Source organism: Larus michahellis, chromosome 13 (genome assembly GCF_964199755.1).
Source record: "Larus michahellis chromosome 13, bLarMic1.1, whole genome shotgun sequence".
In the NCBI taxonomy this organism is placed as follows: Eukaryota; Metazoa; Chordata; class Aves; order Charadriiformes; family Laridae; genus Larus; species Larus michahellis.
This window is the reverse complement of record NC_133908.1, coordinates 12,529,700-12,549,308: the sequence shown is the minus strand read 5'-3', so window position 1 is coordinate 12,549,308 and position 19,609 is coordinate 12,529,700. Positions and strand designations below refer to the sequence as shown.

General features: G+C 46.1%; 3 protein-coding genes across 8 annotated transcripts; all 3 read left to right on the top strand.

Annotated features, from left to right (window-relative positions):
• Positions 1–256: 256 nt before the first annotated feature.
• VPS33A (VPS33A core subunit of CORVET and HOPS complexes) lies at positions 257–10,586 on the top strand. Of its 5 annotated transcripts, XR_012589734.1 has the most exons (14): positions 290–419; positions 501–566; positions 669–796; positions 1,317–1,506; positions 2,335–2,451; positions 3,153–3,327; positions 4,040–4,233; positions 5,373–5,491; positions 5,990–6,116; positions 6,302–6,369; positions 6,898–7,035; positions 7,465–7,602; positions 7,758–7,926; positions 8,626–9,068. XR_012589734.1 is itself a non-coding variant. In XM_074606024.1 (13 exons), the coding sequence occupies exons 1-13, from the start codon at positions 318–320 to the stop codon at positions 8,817–8,819; spliced, it is 1,806 nt and encodes a 601-aa protein (XP_074462125.1). In that variant the 5' UTR covers positions 257–317; the 3' UTR covers positions 8,820–10,586. The 5 variants fall into 5 exon arrangements, 3 of the variants coding, with proteins under 3 accessions (XP_074462125.1, XP_074462127.1, XP_074462126.1); XM_074606024.1 differs by lacking the exon at positions 5,373–5,491 and having other exon boundaries at positions 257–419; positions 8,626–10,586; XR_012589733.1 differs by lacking the exon at positions 5,373–5,491 and having other exon boundaries at positions 287–419; positions 7,445–7,602; positions 8,626–10,586.
• A 129-nt stretch (positions 10,587–10,715) lies between these two features.
• Positions 10,716–14,153, top strand: LOC141750608 (uncharacterized). Its single transcript, XM_074606028.1, has 2 exons — positions 10,716–12,651; positions 13,853–14,153. The coding sequence occupies exon 2, from the start codon at positions 13,918–13,920 to the stop codon at positions 14,050–14,052; it is 135 nt and encodes a 44-aa protein (XP_074462129.1). The 5' UTR covers positions 10,716–12,651; positions 13,853–13,917; the 3' UTR covers positions 14,053–14,153.
• A 1,193-nt stretch (positions 14,154–15,346) lies between these two features.
• Positions 15,347–19,501, top strand: DIABLO (diablo IAP-binding mitochondrial protein). 2 transcript variants are annotated; one of them, XM_074606300.1, is made up of 6 exons: positions 15,347–15,480; positions 16,328–16,448; positions 16,802–16,933; positions 17,232–17,342; positions 17,496–17,592; positions 18,839–19,501. In XM_074606300.1, the coding sequence occupies exons 1-6, from the start codon at positions 15,434–15,436 to the stop codon at positions 19,051–19,053; spliced, it is 723 nt and encodes a 240-aa protein (XP_074462401.1). In that variant the 5' UTR covers positions 15,347–15,433; the 3' UTR covers positions 19,054–19,501. The 2 variants fall into 2 exon arrangements, with proteins under 2 accessions (XP_074462401.1, XP_074462402.1); XM_074606301.1 differs by having other exon boundaries at positions 15,425–16,021.
• The last annotated feature ends 108 nt before the right edge of the window (positions 19,502–19,609 follow it).

Below are 19,609 nucleotides of genomic sequence, written 5' to 3'. Positions count from 1 at the left end.
AAATCTCCCCTCTTTTAGTTTAAAGCCATTCCCCCTTGTCCTATCGCAACAGGCCCTGCTAAAAGGTTTGTTCCCGTCTTTCTCGTACGGCCCCTTTAGTGGAAGGCCACAAGGCCCCCCCCGCAGCCTGCTCCTCCCCGCGCCGAAGGCCCCAGCTCAGCCTCTCACCCTTTTCGGTGCCGCCAGGGGGCGCTGTGCCTCCGGGCTGCCCCGCGCCGCCGCCTCTCTCCGTGCGCGCTGGCGTCACACGTCACGTGGCGGGCCGCATGTGACCGCCGGTGTCACGTGAGCGGGGCGGGGGCGGTGGCGGGAGGGAGATGGCGGCGCACCTGAGCTCGGGGCGCGTGAACCTGACGGCGCTGCGCGAGGCGGGGCGCCGCGAGCTCCGCGAGTTCCTGGACAAGTGCGCGGGGTCCAAGGTGAGAGCGGGGCCGCGGGGGCCGGGCCCAGGCCCTCCCACCGACCGATAGACTCACCCGCGCCTCTCTCCCTTCCCGCAGGCCATCGTGTGGGACGAGTACCTGACCGGGCCCTTCGGGCTGATCGCCCAGTACTCGCTCCTGAAGGTAAAGGCGGCGGCGGGGCCGGGGGGTGGCGGTGTTCCCTCGGCTGGGGGGCCCTGTCAGCGGCGGGGCCCGCGGTCAGCTCACGGCCTTGTCTCCGCGCAGGAACATGAGGTGGAGAAGATGTTCACGCTCAAGCCGGGCCGCCTGCCGCCGGCCGACGTCAAAAACATCATCTTCTTCGTCAGGCCCAAGCTGGAGCTGATGGACATCATCACCGACAACGTGCTCCGGTGCGGCGGGGGGTCGGCCCCTGGGTCGCCTGTCGGGGTCTGTCCCGTTCGGGGACAGGTTTGGCCTGAAACCGTCCTGTGGTTTGTCATGTGTGGGCTCAAAACGGGGAACTACGTGCAGGGCAGACAGCAAAGCTGCTGGGGCTCGAGTCGGAGTGTGAGGCACCCTGGGAAGGGAGGGGGGTCATTTCAGCTGGTGATGCAGAGGGGTGCATTCCTCATTAAGATGTGCATTCTTTCTAATTAGCTGGAATGAGTTATGCTTTGATTGACCCTCCTGAGAACCACAGTGAAACAAAGCCACCTTGCCCTGGTTTCAGACCTGTGGCTGTGGGTGCCTGTGGCTGGGTGAAAAAACATTCTGAAATGCAAAGCTAGGGATGGAAGTTGGCAATAATAATAATAACCAAGTGCAGTGTTCCTATTTCCTCTGAATTCAGTTTCCCCAGCCCACGGTCTGCAGCGGTTGCCTGCGCAGCTGAGTTACCGTTTGCTGTGCTCCTGCCTGTGACTCTTCCAGGGAGGACAGAGGCCGCTCTCCCCAGAGGGACTTCCACATCCTCTTCGTGCCGCGCCGCAGCCTGCTCTGCGAGCAGTGGCTGAAGGAGCAGGGCGTGCTGGGGTCCTTCATCCACCGGGAGCAGTACAGCCTGGACTTGATACCGTTCGACGGAGACCTGCTCTCTATGGAGTCCGAGAGTGCATTCAAGGTACGCGCTCATCTTGTCTTTGAGGGGGAATGCTGTGCGTTTTTGTGTTGGCTCCCGGCGTTTGGTACGGAGGCTCTCGGAGGGTTTGGCGGTGACCCGCACAGCAGGGAAGGGCCTTGCAGAAGAAATGTGACTTGATCCTGAGCGCTGAGCTGAGCCTGAACTTCTCTGTGTGCTTTCTGAAGGAACAGTCGCTACACCGAGCTGCACCCCATTTCATTCAGCTTTCATTGCTGGTGTTATTTTCACAAATCGAGCATTCATGAGGCTTAAAATACTTAGTCGTTATAAACAGCCAGCACAGTTTGTGTCAATGCACAGCCAAAGAGCCATGTACAATGGGTAACACTGCGCACTAAGCTGCACCAGGAATTAACAGCTGCCACATACCAGCTGTGTCCCCTGTTTTCTCAGAACGCTGTGTCTGGGGACAGAAAGGTTCGACAGTTTCTTTGGCCATCTCTGCCTTATTAAGCGTAGCCCAGATGACATGCCAGGGCTTGCAGCTGCTTGTCAGCAGCTATGCTGAAGTGTTGTGCTCTCACATTGGCCTAATTACGTGGGGCAGGCTCTTGGCAGTCGCTTTCTGGCTCTCTTACTCCTCTCTATCAAGCTGGGATTAGCATGTGGGATTCAGAAATACTACACTGTCTGGTCTGATCAAATGATTTGATGTACTGATAGCACAGATAAGGTCCATATTTGCCAACAGCCGTAGTTTTTCGCCAGCCTATGTCTGCTCTGAACTGTTCACATGGACCACGTTCTGCTGTGGAAGCAGCTGTGTTGGATCGACACCTTCCATCGGGAATCCTTCTTCTTGTTTAGGAATGTTACCTGGAGAGTGACCAGACAAGTCTGTACCATGCGGCAAAGGGGCTGATGACGCTGCAGGCTCTCTACGGAACCATCCCGCAGATTTTTGGGAAGGGCGAGTGTGCCCGGGTGAGGCAAATGTTGCTGCTTAAAAACTGCATGTTGTTCTTTGGAACTGCTTTAAGGAGTGTTTGGTTAAATGCACCTGTGGGTCTTCTGAATCCAGCCACGGACCCTTCTTGTCATATTGGAATTTCGGGATTATGGCCATCAGGTCTTTGTCATCTTTGGCCAAAAGAACTATCGTTGCTGTTACATAAGTCTTCCTGTCAGGAGGATTTACCTGATTTCAGATGCTTTTTGCTCATAGGTACGCTGCCTTTCTGGTTTAACAGTTCTCACTTCTGTTAGAGTTTTAATAGTGAGCCACTCTGTTGTTATCAGAAGGGCTGAAGAACGCAGGAAATGTGTAACCTACTGCTCATGCCTTAGCTTTTTCATGTCTCCCTATAACTTACCCTTTTTTCTTCTCTCTGATCAACCTACAGTTTAATTGGTACCTTTTGTAATGAGGGAGTGGCTTGAGATGAACCCAGCGCTTAAGTCCCAGTCACTGTCCTGCAAAGCTGCAGAGAGCAGCAGAGAAGTACCTTTTTTTTTTTTGATCTTGTCCTGCCCCCATCTGTCAGCCGGTCTGTACCTCTTGCCATTCTCCTCCTTTACACAGGGCTGCGCCCCATACTTGCATAAGCATGTGCTCCTAGGGCCTAGAAGTCAAATCCATCTGTTGTGGCCTGCACCATAACCAGACCAATGTGATTTATTTTCAGCACGTGGCTAATATGATGATCAGGATGAAGCGCGAGTTCCCTGGAAGCCAGAACTCGATATTTCCCGTCTTTGATACCCTCTTGTTGCTGGACCGCAATGTTGACCTGCTGACGCCATTAGCTACGCAGCTGACCTATGAAGGGCTGATAGATGAAATCTACGGAATTCAGAACAGTGAGTACCGCCGGGTAAGGGGGGAGTCTCCGGCATGCTGGAGCAGGTTGCAGTGTGTCAGGTGGGTTTCTGCTTCGCTAAATGACTGTGACGTGGGAGCAGCTCACTGAACTTAGTGTGGGGACGGTTTAGTCCCTAGCTGGAGCCCATCAGATCAGCTCTGGCTCTCTTCTTGCCTAGGAAGGGGAGCTGAGTTCAGTGCATGGTTATTGAACAGGTGTATTTTGGATGTTGGCTGGGTGCAGCCAGAGTGACACGGAACGTGTAGTGTGGGCGGAGAAATGTTAGTGTACACCTTCACCCTCCAGCCTGGCTGGCTCATGTGCCACACTGAGGGGACAGGAACAGTTTGTGAAAGGCTATTCAGGGCCCTCTCCTGCTCTTCAGAAGGTAGTGTGAAGAACTCCAGAGGGGCATTTATGGGTTTTAATCCCTCCTGCTGTACTGAAGACTGGAAGGTTGCCTCCAAAGCTCGCTGGAAGCCCGGTAGCTAGCACTTGGGTTTTGATCATGTGTGTTATGTCTCTGGGTCCCTGGGTGAGTACAGGGAGATTCTCCTTAATTAACACATATGCACTGAGCCTTCCGGGCATTTATATTAGCTTTGCTGCTCGGAACTGCTCCCAGCTCAGGGGACACATTTCTGCAGCCTGCTTATTTTATGGTGGTGAAGTTCCAGTCCTTGTAACGGCTATTTCTCTGCATTTGGTAGCTTATGTGAAACTCCCTCCTGAGAAGTTTGCCCCAAAGAAGCAGGGCGAGGGTGGGAAAGATCTCCCCACAGAACCCAAGAAGCTCCAGCTGAATTCTGCTGAAGAGCTGTACGCTGAAATCCGAGACAAGAACTTCAATGCTGTGGGGTCAGTGCTGAGCAAGAAAGCTAAGATCATCTCAGCAGCCTTTGAGGTGAGGCCTGTATCCGACCATGCATCCCTCGGGCATTCTTGTCATCACGTAAGTCACAGTCTACGTTCAGCAGGGCTGTGACTGGCAGCTTGAGCTGTTGCCATGGAGTAATCCCCCATCCAGAGGAAAAACAGGCAGTCTTCAGAAGCCCCTCCAGTCTGTTCCCCTGCCATGGGATGAGATTAGCGTCACTTTGACTGTTCTGAGTAGGTGTTGGTCAAATCTCCTCTTAAGAATCCTGTAGTAATGCAGATCTCTTCTCCCCACACCTCTCTTCTGGGGCTTTTCCTATCCTCACTGTTAAAAGCTTGTCTTGGGCCAGCCTAAACTACATTTCTGCTGTGCAAGCCTGTACTTCCCTTACGAGGAATTGCGTTCTTCAGTTTGCAGAACGGTCAGATGCTGCTTCCCTGTGCAAGAGGCCAAAGGTTAATTTTAGCGTACTGATCAATCCCATTTTGTTGCTGTTTTTAGCTGTTAACTGAAAGGTCCTTTTCCCTTTGTATTCACTGAGGATGCAGAAAAAAGGCTTTAAGAAATAAAACTCCAGAATGTACATTGATATATGGCTGGCATAAAAAACAGTAGGAATGTGAAAAAGTTGTCTTACAGGAGGCTTGACCTGTAAATTCATGCTCCTATGTCACCTTAGACAAAGCTGGAGAGTGCTATGGGGTGTGTTTGTGGTTTTGTTTGAAAACATCCTGTTGATGATTCATAAAGAAACCGAGACCCCATATCTCTGCTTTGAGACTTCATGGTGATTCTCAATAGAACTTGTTACATTTTGATTGTATTTCCTTGGGTTTTTCTCTGCCTCTTCACTTCTGCCACATTTAAGACGAGGTTACCGTGCCTTAACTGAAATACCACATGCTCGGCCTCGTCGCCTCGTAGATGTGTATTACTGCAATATTGGTGCTGAAGGTGCTAAAGATGGATTATTCATACTGGTTGTTAAAAAAAAAAAAGAAGAAATTTAAGAAATTGTCAGAGGTAATAGGTGATAATGAAATAGCAGCATACTGGCAGCAGAGGACTTCTAAAATTGCAGGCTTCATCATTATCACTCTCCTGCCTGCACTTGCCTGTTTAAATCCTTCACATATGAGTCAAATTATTATTATTTTTATTCCAAGTTGCAACAAGAGGCAAGTAGCCCAAATGAAATACAGACCTCCGGACTGCTCTGAGAGCCGAAGTCTGCATTGTGCTTCATCAGGTCCTTGCTCAAAACCTGGGACGTTGTTACAGCCAGGTACAGTGAATGGCAGGCTTCTGCTTGCGAGGGATGCAGACTCTGCCAGTCCAGTTCCTCAGCACCTTTCATTGCTGTTTTGCTGTGAAATGTCCCCCATCGCTGACTGCATTTGCCTACAGTTCTGGCAGCTAGCAAAGTAATTCATCTTTGCATGAAAGAAGTACTTTTGCTGGTAGGGAGACTGAGGAGCAAGTAGTGATGGCTGAAGTCAGACAAAGGTGGAGAAAAGTGATTGGCAACCCTGGTATAATGGAAAAAAACAGTCTAATGACCCTGTTGTATTATGTCCTGCCTCTTATAATGATCAAAGTGCTGTTACTGGTAATGCTGTGACTTTAGTATAAGCATTTAAAGTCTTTTGGCTAAACGGTTGCATATCTCTAACAGTATCTGCTGTTGCAGTGAGTACAATAAAAACTTTTTCATGATAAAATGGTCTAGCTGTTGGTGTTATTAAGCTGAACAACACTTAACCTAAGCAATGGATTTCTTTAGGAGAGACACCACGCGAAAACCGTTGGAGAGATTAAGCAGTTTGTCTCACAGTTGCCACACATGCAGGCAGCAAGAAGTTCTCTAGCAAACCACACCTCCATTGCAGAACTCATCAAAGACATCACCAGTGAGTATTCATTGAATAGTCTCTCCGACTGATTGAAATATAGCAAGATGCAGGACAACTTGATGGACATCATTCAGCTTGGCAAAAATTGGCTTTGCTCCATCCAGTGCATCTCTGCTGAAATGCTAAATGTAGAAAATAAGCTGACAGTCGCTATTGTATTGATTTTCATTCTTTTCCCAAAGCATCGGAAGATTTCTTTGATAATTTAACAGTGGAACAAGAGTTCATGTCTGGCATAGACACGGACAAGGTAAGTAGATAATGACAATTAGTGACTCTTAAGTCTTCAAAAAAACCCCAATGTATTTATCTGGGCTTTTTTCCATTTGGGTTTTTTGAGAGAGGAAAAATCTGATTTAGATGATGTCTGTCTCCTTCCAGTAAAAGGATTGTGAGCTCTCACATGTGTCTCCTTGCACGTTTGCAGTTTTTTTCCAAGTGAAATGCATTGCTGAATGTACCTGGAACCGGTGCTGTACTGTGTGCTTTGCCGGGCTCCAGTTACCTGTCATTGCCTGTAATGCAGATGTATACAGCTGTGGTGCTTTCACTTGTACAGGGGCACTACGTGCTGTGAGGGATCAGTGAAAGATTGAAGACAGTTAATCAGAATTTTTTCAGTGCATCAGACAAAGTCTAGCTATTGACTGTGGAATAGACAGGCTTTAGAAAGACACTAGGTGGAACAAGTGCTGGATCACTGTTTTACAGAGGGTCTTGAGCAGGTGTTTCTAGGTCCTCTAAGCACTTTAACTGGTTACGTATTTTTTTTTAATAGGTTAACAATTATATTGAAGACTGCATAGCTCAAAAACACCCATTAATCAAGATCTTGCGTCTCGTTTGCTTGCAATCTGTGTGCAATAGTGGACTGAAGCAGAAGGTTCTGGACCATTACAAAAGAGAGATTCTCCAGGTTGGTCTGTAACTTTTGGATCAATGAATTTCTGAGACAATCCACATCAAAGATCAATAAATTTCTGAGACAATCCACATCAAAGCCTCAGCTCTACAACACTCTCATTCTAGACAGACACATCTTATACATGGGTAGTGTTGACTTCCTGGGTGTACAGATGGAGCACGGAGGCTTCTGTTTGAGCTGGTAGCAATGACTCAGGACATGCTTATATGTGTTTTACAACATATAGATACAGAGAGGTTCATATTATTGTACTTTTTACTATTAAGATTTAAACATACTCTAAATGAGATACACTATAGAGAGATCTTAACGAAAAAACTTTTTTAAACTAACATCTTTGCCTTTTTTTCTTTTTTTTTTGAACACTTTTTGGTCGTGGATCATTGACATGGTATTAAAGGTGAATTCTTCATATTGCAGACTTATGGCTATGAACATATATTGACCTTAAACAACTTAGAAAAGGCTGGACTCCTGAAACCTCAAACAAGTGGTAGGAATAACTACCCAACGATCAGGAAAACCCTGCGCTTATGGATGGATGATGTTAATGAACAGGTAAACAGGCACCTCAGCAGCAAATATTACATCTAACAATATAGAATTATATGCAGCAGGAAAACCTTCATATTTTTTTCATTTTATTTCCATTATGTTGTTTTGTAACATGAAGTAGCACTCACCTGCTGCTCACACTCTGCTCTCTCCTGCAGAACCCCAACGATATCTCCTATGTGTACAGTGGCTACGCTCCACTGAGCGTACGCCTGGCACAGCTACTGGCTCGGCCAGGGTGGCGGAGCATAGAGGAGGTTTTAAAGATGCTGCCAGGTCCCCATTTTGAGGAGAGGCAGCAGTTACCTACTGGCCTTCAGAAAAAGCGTAAGTTTTGCGTTGTTTTCCCATTTTTTAAAGAGAGATGCATCTCTGTTAAGCTGGAATAAGGCAAACTGAAATCAGGGCTGGCAGGGTCCAGGCATCTATCTCATCTCCCCCCCCCACTGCAGTATTAGATACACCTAACCCATTTTTGACAGATAGCTTTAAAATGTCCAGTCACATTCAGCCTGCTATTAATGCACAGCACCCCGTGCACTGTACCTTTGTTTAACTTCTCATCAGAGTACTAAAATAAACCCTAACCTTACACTGTGATTTTAATAAGTAACATTACTTCCCTGGAAGCGTTCAAGACCAGGGTGGATGGGGCTTTGAGCAACCTGGTCCACTGGAAGGTGTCCCTGCCTATGGCAGGGAGCTTAGAACAAGATGATCTTTAAGGTCCTTTCCAACCCAAACCATTCTGTGATTCTGTGATTACTTTACCCAGAAGGTCAGAATCACTCTCCTAGTATTAAGCCTGGGCAGACAGAAGCACGTCCTGTAAAGACTCCAGAGCTGGGAGTACTGTCTGCTTTTCTGGGCCCCAGTCCGGTATTCTGCCCGATAGGTTTCTCCTCTAATTCAGCTGCTATCTTTATTTTAGTTTTAGGTCATTTTGAGTTTGACTGACAGTTGATGGATAGGAGACGTAAAAAAAAAAAAAACTAAGACAACCTGTAAATTTCTCTGAATACACAGGTCAACACGGTGAGAACCGAGTCACTCTGGTGTTCTTCCTGGGAGGTGTGACATACGCAGAAATTGCTGCACTGAGATTTCTGTCCCAAATGGAAGATGGAGGCACAGAGTACGTCATTGCCACTACAAAACTGATCAATGGAACAAGCTGGATCAAATCCTTGATGGACAAACTGGAGCCTGCCCCTTTCTAGGGTCTCTGGCCAGAGACAGTAAAAGTGAGAGGCCCTTTATGACACAGGCACATCAGCTTCTGGTCTTCTGGCATGACTGCTTGAACGTCGGAGAAACGACAACAGTGAAAGAAGCTCTCCTGAGACCAGCTCATGATGCAGTTATCCTCATCCCCCTCTGCACTGCTGTTCCTATTGTTTGTGGAACTTCCTATTAGACAAGTACTGCTAAAAGGCACTAACGATGAAATAAACAATGGGAGAAAGAGAGATCCTGGCTTGTGGTCTGAGTTGGCAAACAAGCACAGGGGGAGCAGAGATTTGCCCGGTCCTTCTACTTGGCAAATTCCTTCTTTTTTTTTTTTTTTCTCAATTAATTTTTGGTGGGAGATGCAATTGCTTCTTTTTACCTTCCTAAGGTGCTGAGGAGGCAGGATGTTTCCCAGTCCGTTTTTCTTTCTCTGGTGCCTGATATATTCCATCAATGCACTGGATCTGTTTGTTAGAGATCTGTATTCAGATGCACCTCTGCGGTACCCAGGGTTCAGTTTCCTCTTCATCTTTCTGATGAAGGCCAAGGAATTTCTGCTTCCCCAGCTTTAGCACATTCACATCAACAGGCAGCAGCAAGGCCAGGCCCCAGTAGCTAAATTTTCTCACATTCTTGGAAGCTGATTGTACGATGGGAAGAGAACTGCTATAAAGGGGAAGTAGTAACTTTTTTTACTGCATAGGTTTAGAAACTTCATTGCTCTCAGGCATCAAGAATAATGCACCTGCAGGACCTGCTTAGCCTGTGCTGTACTGTAATAAGCTGTTACGGTTAGTTGCCTGTAGGCCATACTCGAGTCCATTGTCCTGCATGCTTTGGCCAAGGCATTCATTGGGTTTTCTACAGAAACAGCTAAACTTTGAACTATCCACATGCATGTGATCAGCACTGACTATGAATACAACCAACTGCACCCAAATTACAAGGGAGGTGCTGGAGCCTTTTACTTCAATAGCCCTGTGAAGGGATCAGTGTCAGGTGGCTTGTTTGTACACCCATCGGACTCTGGAAAGCTACTCCAGAGTACGAATGACATCAGTGTCTCAGGACGTTATGTCTAAAGACACACAGACACTCCCCACAAGGGAATCTGTCCCAAAAATAGCTATGGCAGTGACCCAGTAAACAGTGGGTTTAAAAACAGACTCTTTTTTTCACCCCCCCGTTCAGGTTATAAATTGTGGTACTTGCTGCCACAAGCTGTTGTAGAGCTCAAAATTATGAAATGGAATTTTCCATGGTCTTGGTGGCTGGGCCCTTAGTGTTGCCGAGCCAGTGTGTGCAAGAGGCAGCTTCTGGCTCCAGAAGACTCAGCCTCGCTAATTGCTAGAGGCTGGGAAGGCAAAGCAGGGTCATTGCTTATGCCTGTGCAGCTGCCCACTGACAGAGCCTGGGCTGCTGCGCCTCAGCCCTTTCCCTGCTCGCTGTCAGTGAACTCACATGCTTCAGCAGCAACCACTGGGACTCTGTTTCACTCTTGAATAGTTACTAAACCCTACACCATCCCCTAAATCACTCTTAGCAAACATTTCTGTTCTTAGTTATCCTGCATAATGCGTAATATGGCCCAAAAAACCCCACCTTTCATTTTTCCAAGTTGTTACAGTTATGACTGTGGGTTTCGGTCTGTTGTTTTGTTTTGTAAGCTTGAGTTCTGTCAAACTAGCCCCTTCACAGAACCCCTCTCTCTGTTTAACTCCACTTGGCTTATTAGAATAAAATAAAAATGTATTTGATTTTTCTTTTTAAAGTGTTTGCTCACTTTCTCGCTCTGGAATACCAAAAAAAAAAAAAATAAAACCCTGCACTGTGGTAGCTCTACCCTTCTTCGCCTGCCCCAGAATAGCTGAATTACATAAATTGAAACATTTTTCTAACGGATGGATGTTTTTTTCTTTAAGCTTCTGCACTAATTACATTCTGTTGTGCCACTTAACATGCTACATCAGACACAGTTATGGGCAGTTATGGGATTTCTTGATGTCTAAAGAAAAATAGATTATTTTTTTTTAATCATTTGAGACTTTTTACTTCAAGTGGGTAGGCAACTTGCAGAGTACTCAAAAAAAAACCAGAACGTGTGCTGCAACTTTGACACTGATGCAAGGAACAAACATGGATTGCTTTGCTCTGCATTATTTCCCCAGTTACACTGTAAAGTAAGTAATTTCACAGTATTTAAAAAGAAAATTGAAGTAGCTTTGGCTCAAAAATTAGTTGTTACTGTACAGAGAAAAACAAGCAACGACGTGAGTCAGTGCAAGCCTTACAGAGTGTCCTTGGCTTGGCCTTGAGGCTCTTTGTACTATCACACTTTCCAGATTTTTTATTTTTCTTTAAATCTTAAAAATTGAACTAATCACAAGGAAATGAATAGCACTGATCAGGCTAGTTCGTGAACTAAGGTCATGATAGGTAAAAGCTGCACAACAAGTGAATAAAGGAAACCACGCAAAGTGCCAACAGAACAGGTTGCTTACCCTTGGACCAGGGTAACCACTTGGACCCACAAATGCGTTTGTTAGTAACACTAGAGGCAAAACTTATTTTGAAAATAGTTTAAGCTGGACACTTGGCAAATTCTAATTTATCAACAACACTGCTGCATATTTTTTTGCAAACTGTAGCCTGCACCACCACCAAGCAAGAGCCATGTGGACACGCAAACAAGACAAAGTCTCTTCCTGGAACTATTCAACAACAACAACAACAAAAAAAGCCATCCTGACGTTGATCAATTCTCTGGAGGAGCAATTACTACTTAACAGGCTTCCTGAGTAGCTTTATTATGTTCTGCTTCTGTCTAAGGCCTTGCTGACCATGCGGGTAATAATTTGATAACAAGAGCCTAATTAAATTAAGGGGCCATTTTCTGAATCATAATATCTTTGTAGGTAAGAGATTTGATTTGCAGTACATACTCTTCCTTCTCTCTGTTGTTTGCATTTGTCTGGTTTACAAGCAAAAAAAAAAAAAACCAAAAACATTACCCAACCTCCATCCCCAAAAGAATTTCACTTTTCATATAACATTATTGGAAAGCAGCTTTGCTAAAAATAAACATATAGCTTACCTCCCTCCTCCCTCTACCCCCTTGCTGCAAAGCAGTTGTAACTCTCACTCTCTAAAAGGTAGGGACAACTTGGGTGTGCAAGGGTGAAGCTAGAGCAGTGGACCAGTGACAGAGCAGCGATTAGGCTGTCTTCAGCGCTCACTTGCTTTTGATAAAAGAGCCCTATTCGGTCTGCACAGTTCCATCCCGTAATATGCTGCTGATCTGGGACAATCCCCAGCTGTACGTGAGCATCCTCCTCCCCAAGTGGCCCATAGAAGCACAGGGCTCTCGGAGAATGGAGCAAGAGGCACAACAGCCTTCCAGATAACTGCAGAATAAAAAGTATAAGATGACACAACATGTTGTTAGAGAAACCCCCCCCCACATTTAAACAAATGCAGGGTTTCACCTGGTAACACTAAGTCACGGTGCTTAAACTCCCAAAATAACGTTGACAAAAGCACTCTGGGGAAGGGGAGCTATTTGGCATGCTCTGTACTGCCGTGCTGCACAGAGCGCAAAGGCGCTATGTCATATAATAATCGGTCCTGACCACACCTAGTGCATTAGTCCTCGTGTGGGCTGCAAACACAACCTCATTATTCCTGGCTCCCGGACGAGCAGATCAGAAAGGGATCAAACTACAGCACAAACCGCTTAGAAGCCAGAAATTCAAGGGACAGCTGCAGAACAAAACTAGTGAGAGAAATAGGAACTTTATGAAGTAGAGCCCACCATCTGCCCGGGTAAGTAGTTTATTTCTTTATCAACATCTTTTTAGGCAACCAGAAATCACATAAAGCTTACAAATAGAAAACATCAATGCTTTGAACAACTGGGAAACCATAGCTGGTTTTAAAATACAATAGCTTCTATAACGTATGCGTGTGCCTGAGCTTAGAATGAAATGACCGAACTCTTTAGTAAGACCAAAAAGAGAACTCTTTATCACAAGAGTTCTTTAAAAAATATTCTAAGTGGTACGATGGGAATTCAGTTTACTTTAGCAGGCTTTAGACTCTTTAGATGAGAAATAATCCATTTAGGTTAGCTTTATGTTAAGGCTGGGTTTAAATTCCTTTTATGTAGTTGACCAAGAGTGTGGGTATTTTTTGATCAGGCACAGTTATGATCAAAATTAAAAAGAATATGTAAATTGGAAAGATGGTAGAATTTTTTAGATAGATCTTCAGAGCTTTAAGTTTAAGAAGCCAACAACTTTTGTGAGAGAGTTCAGATTTTATACTAAACCAACAAATGAGCAATCACTTCTAAAGTGATGTGTAAGTATGACTTTAAAATACAGCTAGAAGACGAAATTCTAAAGCATCTTATCCCACGTCTCACATTTAAAGGTTATTTTTAACACGAGATATAAATATTTGCCTGTGCAAACTTATATTTAAGCCCAGTTTTCGTGATTCTTAAACAAAAGGCTCAGTTTGTGCCAGTATCTCCATTAGATGCAATTATATCATTAAATATTAATGGTGGCTTGCTTGGAGGAATTGACCACTTTGATCGGAACACACTGTTGGTAATGCACCATCAGCGGCCGCTCTGACTGTGAAGCTTCCTGGATGCACAGCCACTGACACAGAGGGAAAGATACCAGGAGCCAGCTGGACTCTGCAAGAGCCTCTGGCCCTTACCAACACAGCAGTGTCCACTGCCTGTGTGTCTATATTTTAATTTGCTTAGTTACCAGTGCTAATTTGGAGACTTTGATCAGATCCCGAACTCTTTTTCAACACTGCGTAGCTTGGCACCCCTGTACAGGACTCTGAACAAGCAGATACAAGTCCAACCTGACGCTAACGACCTCCTTAGAAGGACGGGTGGCCATTAACCCTCCTGAACTCTGCCATTTCTCCCCACAACAGAGCCACCCCGTCGTCTCTGCATTCTCCTTGCTCAGAAAGACTCACCCTGTCCCTTTGCTTACAGCCTGGGGAGGAGGACGGCAGCAGCCAGCCCCAGAAACCCTACCTGCCACCGTGCTGGGGTGAACCATGCCCGACTCCTTCGCCATTCACTTCCTCAAGGTGCTGAAGGAGCTGCTGGCCTTCGTGCTCTTCAGTTACACCGTGCTGGTCGGGGCGCTGCTGCTGGCCGGCTGGACCACCTACTTCTTGGTGCTTAAATGAGAGATTTTCTTCTGCTCCGACAGCAGCAGGCTGGGCAGAGGCAGCAGGCTCCTCCGGGATGGCAGTCCCTTCCTCCTGCCCCGACTCTGCAAGCGTTTGGTTTCGTTACTGCCTAATCACGATCTTATTTTCTTATGTAAAAAGAATAAAGGTTTAAAAAAAAAAAAGTATCTACATGCATGCACTTTACTGATCAGTGTATCTCCTGCAGATTCTTTGCGTCTCCTAGACATTTGGCCCTGTTCCCCAAAACATTTAGAAGCCTCCCAGTGGTTTTCTCCCGCAACTCCCACCCTGTGCCCACCTCAAGAGCACGGCAGTCTCTCACAGCCGAGGGACCCAAGGGACGCAGCACGATTCAAAGATGCCCAACATCTCAAGTAAACAAGTCCTGCCTTGTCTAACTCTGCCTCATTCAGGGTGTGAAGACAGAGATACAGAGATCACTTGTAAATTTTTTTTCTCAAAAGTCCTGGGAAAAGACATTGCAAATCAGCACAAGGTTTCCCTCTTCCTACAGTTTTATGAGACACACATCATGGGGCTGGGGCACCAATATGTTATCTACAGGCCTATTATGTGGCACTCTCAAGTGTGCAATGCCTTTCAACAAATGCTTAAAAAAAAAAAGTTAACTGAAAGATGTGCCTGTGATACAGCACTGCCTTGCTCAAACCAAACCGCGCCGAGTAAACTGAGTGTCACAGAGAACAGATGGGAATTTCTGGTATATACAAAAGAATAGATTTAATTGATCAAGGCCCTTCACGTAGAACTACACAGGAAACCTTTGCTGGAGAAGCTGGGGATTATCAGTAGTGTGGAACTAGCCAAAAGCAAAGCCGCATCATATATTCTTGAAACACAAAGATGCAGTAAACCTGGGGGGAGAAGGGGAAGGGAGCAGAACCTGTGGCAGCCAGTCAGTGCGATCTCAGCCAACGCTTCTGGTGACCTGCCACACAGCCGAGGGCTGTTCTCTGCTGAGCCGGGCTGTCAGGTGTCCCTGAGCAAGGTAACGCAGAGGAACCGGCCGAGTGCGGCTTGAGCTGAGCACTCCTAACGCCATTTCCGCTTCAAAGGCCGGTGATGGCGTGTCCCCAGCTCAGCGCCGTCACCTGGAGGGCCGAGCCGCCGCCGGGACAGCCCGGGAGCGGCTTCACCCCGCGGCCGGAGGGGACGGTCGGGCGCCCGCCGCCGCCTGAGTCTCGCGCCGCTCCCGCCCTCAACCAACGGCCGCCGCGCGAGACCCACCGCCCCGCCCTCACGTGCCCGCACTCTGCGCACGCGCTACGCCGGGAGACGGGCCCCGCCGTCTCCTCCTCCACCCCCCCCGCCGGGACGCGCTGACGTCACTTCCTGCGCAGCGGCCACTCCCAAGATGGCTGCGGGCAGCCGGTGGCTCCGGGGCTGCTGCTCCCTCCTCAGGTACCGGGGCGGGGCGGGGGCCCGGGGGCGCTTCAGTGGAGTCCAGGCGGCGGTTTGCCGGGCTGTAGTCAGCCCCCCGGCTGGGCTCCCTGCCGCTAAGCGCCGTGCCCGCTTGGTTTGCCCCATATCATCACGGCAGCTGCGGCTGGAGCGGCGGCCTGTGCCACAGAAGTGGCCATAACGCCCCTCATCTGCCTCCAGTTGCCACGGCGCAGCTGGAATGGCACAAGCAGTAGTAGGAGCTGTGGTACCCATACAGGGCTAGCTACTGCTGGTCTGTAGCTTAGGAGTAAACAGCATAAAAGAAGGAAAACTGATCAGTTATTTTCAAAAAATTGCTGTACAACAAAAAAAAATTATCATGACAGAGTGCTTCTGTGTCTCTGCTGGAGTATTTCAGTGATAGGGCCCGACCCTGTGGACACTTACACAACGTTGGATGTAAATAAAACTGACTACCGGAGACCCTAAGTGTCACTGGATTGCAGCAAAGTAGTACCTGTCACATTGCTCATCTGCATGTACTATACACCGCTTTTAAGTATGCTTTCTAATTTGTTTTTCAGTGTTACTGAATATTAGCAGTGTGTTTGTACCAGATAGATAAGATACATTTCCTGTCTTAAAGAATTAGTAATGCACTAGTTACTGTGCTTGCCTTCTTGCTATATATTTAACAGAATTTAAAACAAACTTACTAATTCACTGTTATGCAGCCACATTACGGAAGCTTGGTAGAGACTAGGTCACCTAGAACAGCTTCTAAGTGTTCTTTTCCTCTTTGATACCTATTTCCCACCACACACCGGTTATTTCTGGCGCTTAACTTTGTTTCTTGCATTTCCAGACAAAGCTTCCCTGTTCTGGCCCACATTAGGAGACGCTGCCTCTCAGGCGGGAGCGGACGATGGCACCAAATGGTGGGCGTGGGGCTGGGAGTGGCCTTGTGTGCAGTCCCAGTCGTGGAGGTAACGTATCAGGAGCAAGATACATAGAGCACCCGCTCATTAGAAGCAGTTTAATATTCAAAAACACTTGCTTAGCATTTTACAAACTAGTACTTACCCTCAGAATTGTATTTCTTCTTGGGGATCACAGGTGTTTAAGCCATGTAGTTGTTAAGGAAGAGAAATGAGACAGTGGCTACCATCAGTAACCCCTTGCAAAACTAGTTGCCTTGTTTTACAAAAAAAAAAAAAAAAAAAAAGAGAATTAGGCTGTCCAACCAACTAACCGTGGTGCTTTTCCTTACTGTTATTTGTTATTAATAACATCCATAGGAGAGTCAGTGTAAAGATCATGCAAATGTCTTGCCTTTCAGAAACAGAACTCAGTTTCTCTCAGTAACGATGCCTTGATTAAAAGAGCAGTTTCCTTGGTAACAGACAGTACATCTACCCTCCTCTCTCAAACAACATATGCGTTGATTGAAGCATTGACAGAGTATACAAAGGTAAGTCTGAAACAACAAGATACAGTTTTAATTTTATAAATAACTGACAATTTGAGTAAAGCATTTGCATTCCAGTGTACTTCCTTATTAGCATGGCAAGTATATAAAGAGATGCTGTCCACAGCACTACTGCAGGCAGGCAGCAAATGCTGTCTGTGCCTCCAAAACTGCAGTGAACTTGAGAACAAAGCACCTTTGGAACTATTCAGCAGTTTTGCTAATTAACACCAGTTAACACTGAGACAACATCAGAGATGTGCAGATTGTCACGTAATTGTGTGAAATTATTCCTTTGCAGGCAGTTTATACACTGGTGTCTCTCTACAAGCAATACGCCAATCTTCTTGGGAAAATGAACTCAGAAGAGGTGGATGCAGTCTGGCAGGTGGTAATAGGAGCCAGAGTTGATGTAAGCAATCGTCTCCCTTCAGTCAGCAATCTGCCTCTTCAAACTGCTCAGAAAGCTCTTGTCTCGCTTGCTGGCTTTTTCACAAAGGCAATGTTTGGAAGAGCATTCAGATGCTGTTACATATAGTTAAGTAATACTTTGTTTTACTCCTAGATGACAACAAAACAGCAGGAATACCTAAGGCTGGAATCCAGCTGGATGACAGCATTACGTCTTTCAGAGATGGCAGCAGAAGCTGCGTATCAGTCAGGTAAGCACAAGCAGAGATACTGAGAATTTCTTTCCCCTAGCATTTAGGCGGTATTTATTGAATGAGAACAAAGTTGAGACAGACACAGAATATACATTCAGTTAACATACCCGTTTACAACTAGTGCCTGGTTTTTAGAGTTGCTGAGAACTTACGTTCTGATATTGGCTACAGCTCTAGTAGAAGTGTTCTGAGAACTAGGCCTGGAAACTTCACATGCGGTTTAGATCAAGACCAACCATGCCAAAAAATGTTTGAGGGAAGCGTTTAGTCATTTTTAAATGCTGTGTTCATAGAATTGTTTAGGAGACCTTTAAGATCGAGTCCAACCGTTAACCTAGCACTGCTAAGTCCATCACTAAACCACATCCCTCAGCATTACATCTACACATCTTTTAAATACCTCCAGGGAAGGTGACTCCACCACTTTCCTGGGCAGCCTGTTCCAGCGCTTGACAACCCTTTCTGTGAAGAAATTTTTCCTAATATCCAATTGAAACCTCCCCTGGTGCAACTTGATGCCATTTCCTCTTGTCCTATCCCTTGTTACCTGGGAGAAGAGACCTCGCTATAACCTCTGGTTCTGGAAGCCACAGAAATAAGGCTACCTAGGGAGTCCAGCAGGTCTTTCTAGATGGATTCACTTATATTAAAGAGTGAGAATGTTTGCCTTTCACTCAGCAAAGATACTAGTTTTGGTCTTTTCTCCCTGTATACACACTTTCACGAAAAGTGTAGAGACTTGATAGATCTGAGCTTGAGTTATGGGCTGACTGATGGTAAGTTGGCAAAGTTATTGGAGATGAGGAAGAAAGTGATGAATATACAGGGACACCCTGACTCTGTAAGTGCCTGAAAAGGACACCTACATCTGTAGGAACGTGGGAAGAGAAGGGATTCCAAGTTCAGCAGTGCCACGGACATTCCTGCTGCTGGTAGGTGCCAGGACAGGACAAGGACTGAAAATTCCTGGCACAGTATGGCTGGGCTGAGCTCAGTTCTCAAACCCACTAGCACAAGCTGATCAGGTGCTGGCTGTAATACACTTTCAGGGGGGCAAAAAAACCCCCTCAAAGTAGGCCTATTGTTGTTTAAGGTAAACGAACAGTAAATGCATTTAGCATTAACATAACCCAAGAGCCATCAAAACACTAAGCAAAGGAGGTGATGTATAGACAGTCGCTTCCTTAATTGAAGGTTTGCTGAGTGCTTCTCTAACCCAGTGTATTTAAATGTTACTTCTCAGGTGCAGACCAAGCCTCAGTGACAGCCCGCAGCCACATTCAGCTGGTGAAATCACAGGTGCAAGAGGTGCGACAGCTGTCCCAGAAGGCAGAGACCAAGTTAGCTGAAGCTCAAACAGAAGAGCTCTTAAAAGCTCAAGGAGAAGAATCTTCATTGCCACAGGGCATTTTAGGAAGTACAGAGGCGGGAGAAGACCCTTACCTTCGGGAGGACTGAAAAGAACTTAAGTGTCACCATAGAATATGTGACAGTCGATTGCAAATTGAAGGGTCCCAAATTTTTAAGTGTGGGATAGTCGTGAACTGCTGAAATAAGCCTATGATTCCATTTTTCCCCAAACAGGATTGCTTTACAAATCAAGTCAATTCCAGGTATCCGAAAGGCCTTGATCTTGTTTGTAAATTACCATGTTTGTATACTTAGGGATTCAATTATTTAAGTGTTTAACTATGCAAATGTGAAAATTGCTATCAAGGATAGCTTGTTGTTAATTGTCTCTCTGCTGGGAGGATCCTACCGCTTGTTTGACATATTTGTGAGAGCTCTCTTCACTTAGAGGCTAAGTAGGTATCAGCCAAAGAAGTGTATTTAAAAGTCATTATTTTTAACATGTGAAGTAAATTATGTCTGTTAGGAGATACCGTTAGTAAACTGTGCAAAAGCATCTCATTGCGACGGTGCCTGTTTGGGTAAGAGAGTAAGCACTGTTTTCTCTTTGAACTTAAAAGTTTATAACAGAGCTGAGTGACAGCTGCATCAAATTACACTTACT

Bases quoted from the DNA above. Each gene is read 5' to 3' on its own strand.
- VPS33A (XM_074606024.1), top strand. From the start codon at position 318: ATGGCGGCGCACCTGAGCTCGGGGCGCGTGAACCTGACGGCGCTGCGC. The intron at 3,328-4,039 runs GTGAGTACCGCC...TGCATTTGGTAG, and splicing joins AATCTACGGAATTCAGAACA to CTTATGTGAAACTCCCTCCT. The intron at 6,370-6,897 runs GTAAGTAGATAA...TTTTTTTAATAG, and splicing joins CTGGCATAGACACGGACAAG to GTTAACAATTATATTGAAGA.
- LOC141750608 (XM_074606028.1), top strand. From the start codon at position 13,918: ATGCCCGACTCCTTCGCCATTCACTTCCTCAAGGTGCTGAAGGAGCTG.
- DIABLO (XM_074606300.1), top strand. From the start codon at position 15,434: ATGGCTGCGGGCAGCCGGTGGCTCCGGGGCTGCTGCTCCCTCCTCAG. The intron at 15,481-16,327 runs GTACCGGGGCGG...TTGCATTTCCAG, and splicing joins GGCTGCTGCTCCCTCCTCAG to ACAAAGCTTCCCTGTTCTGG. The intron at 16,934-17,231 runs GTAAGTCTGAAA...ATTCCTTTGCAG, and splicing joins CATTGACAGAGTATACAAAG to GCAGTTTATACACTGGTGTC.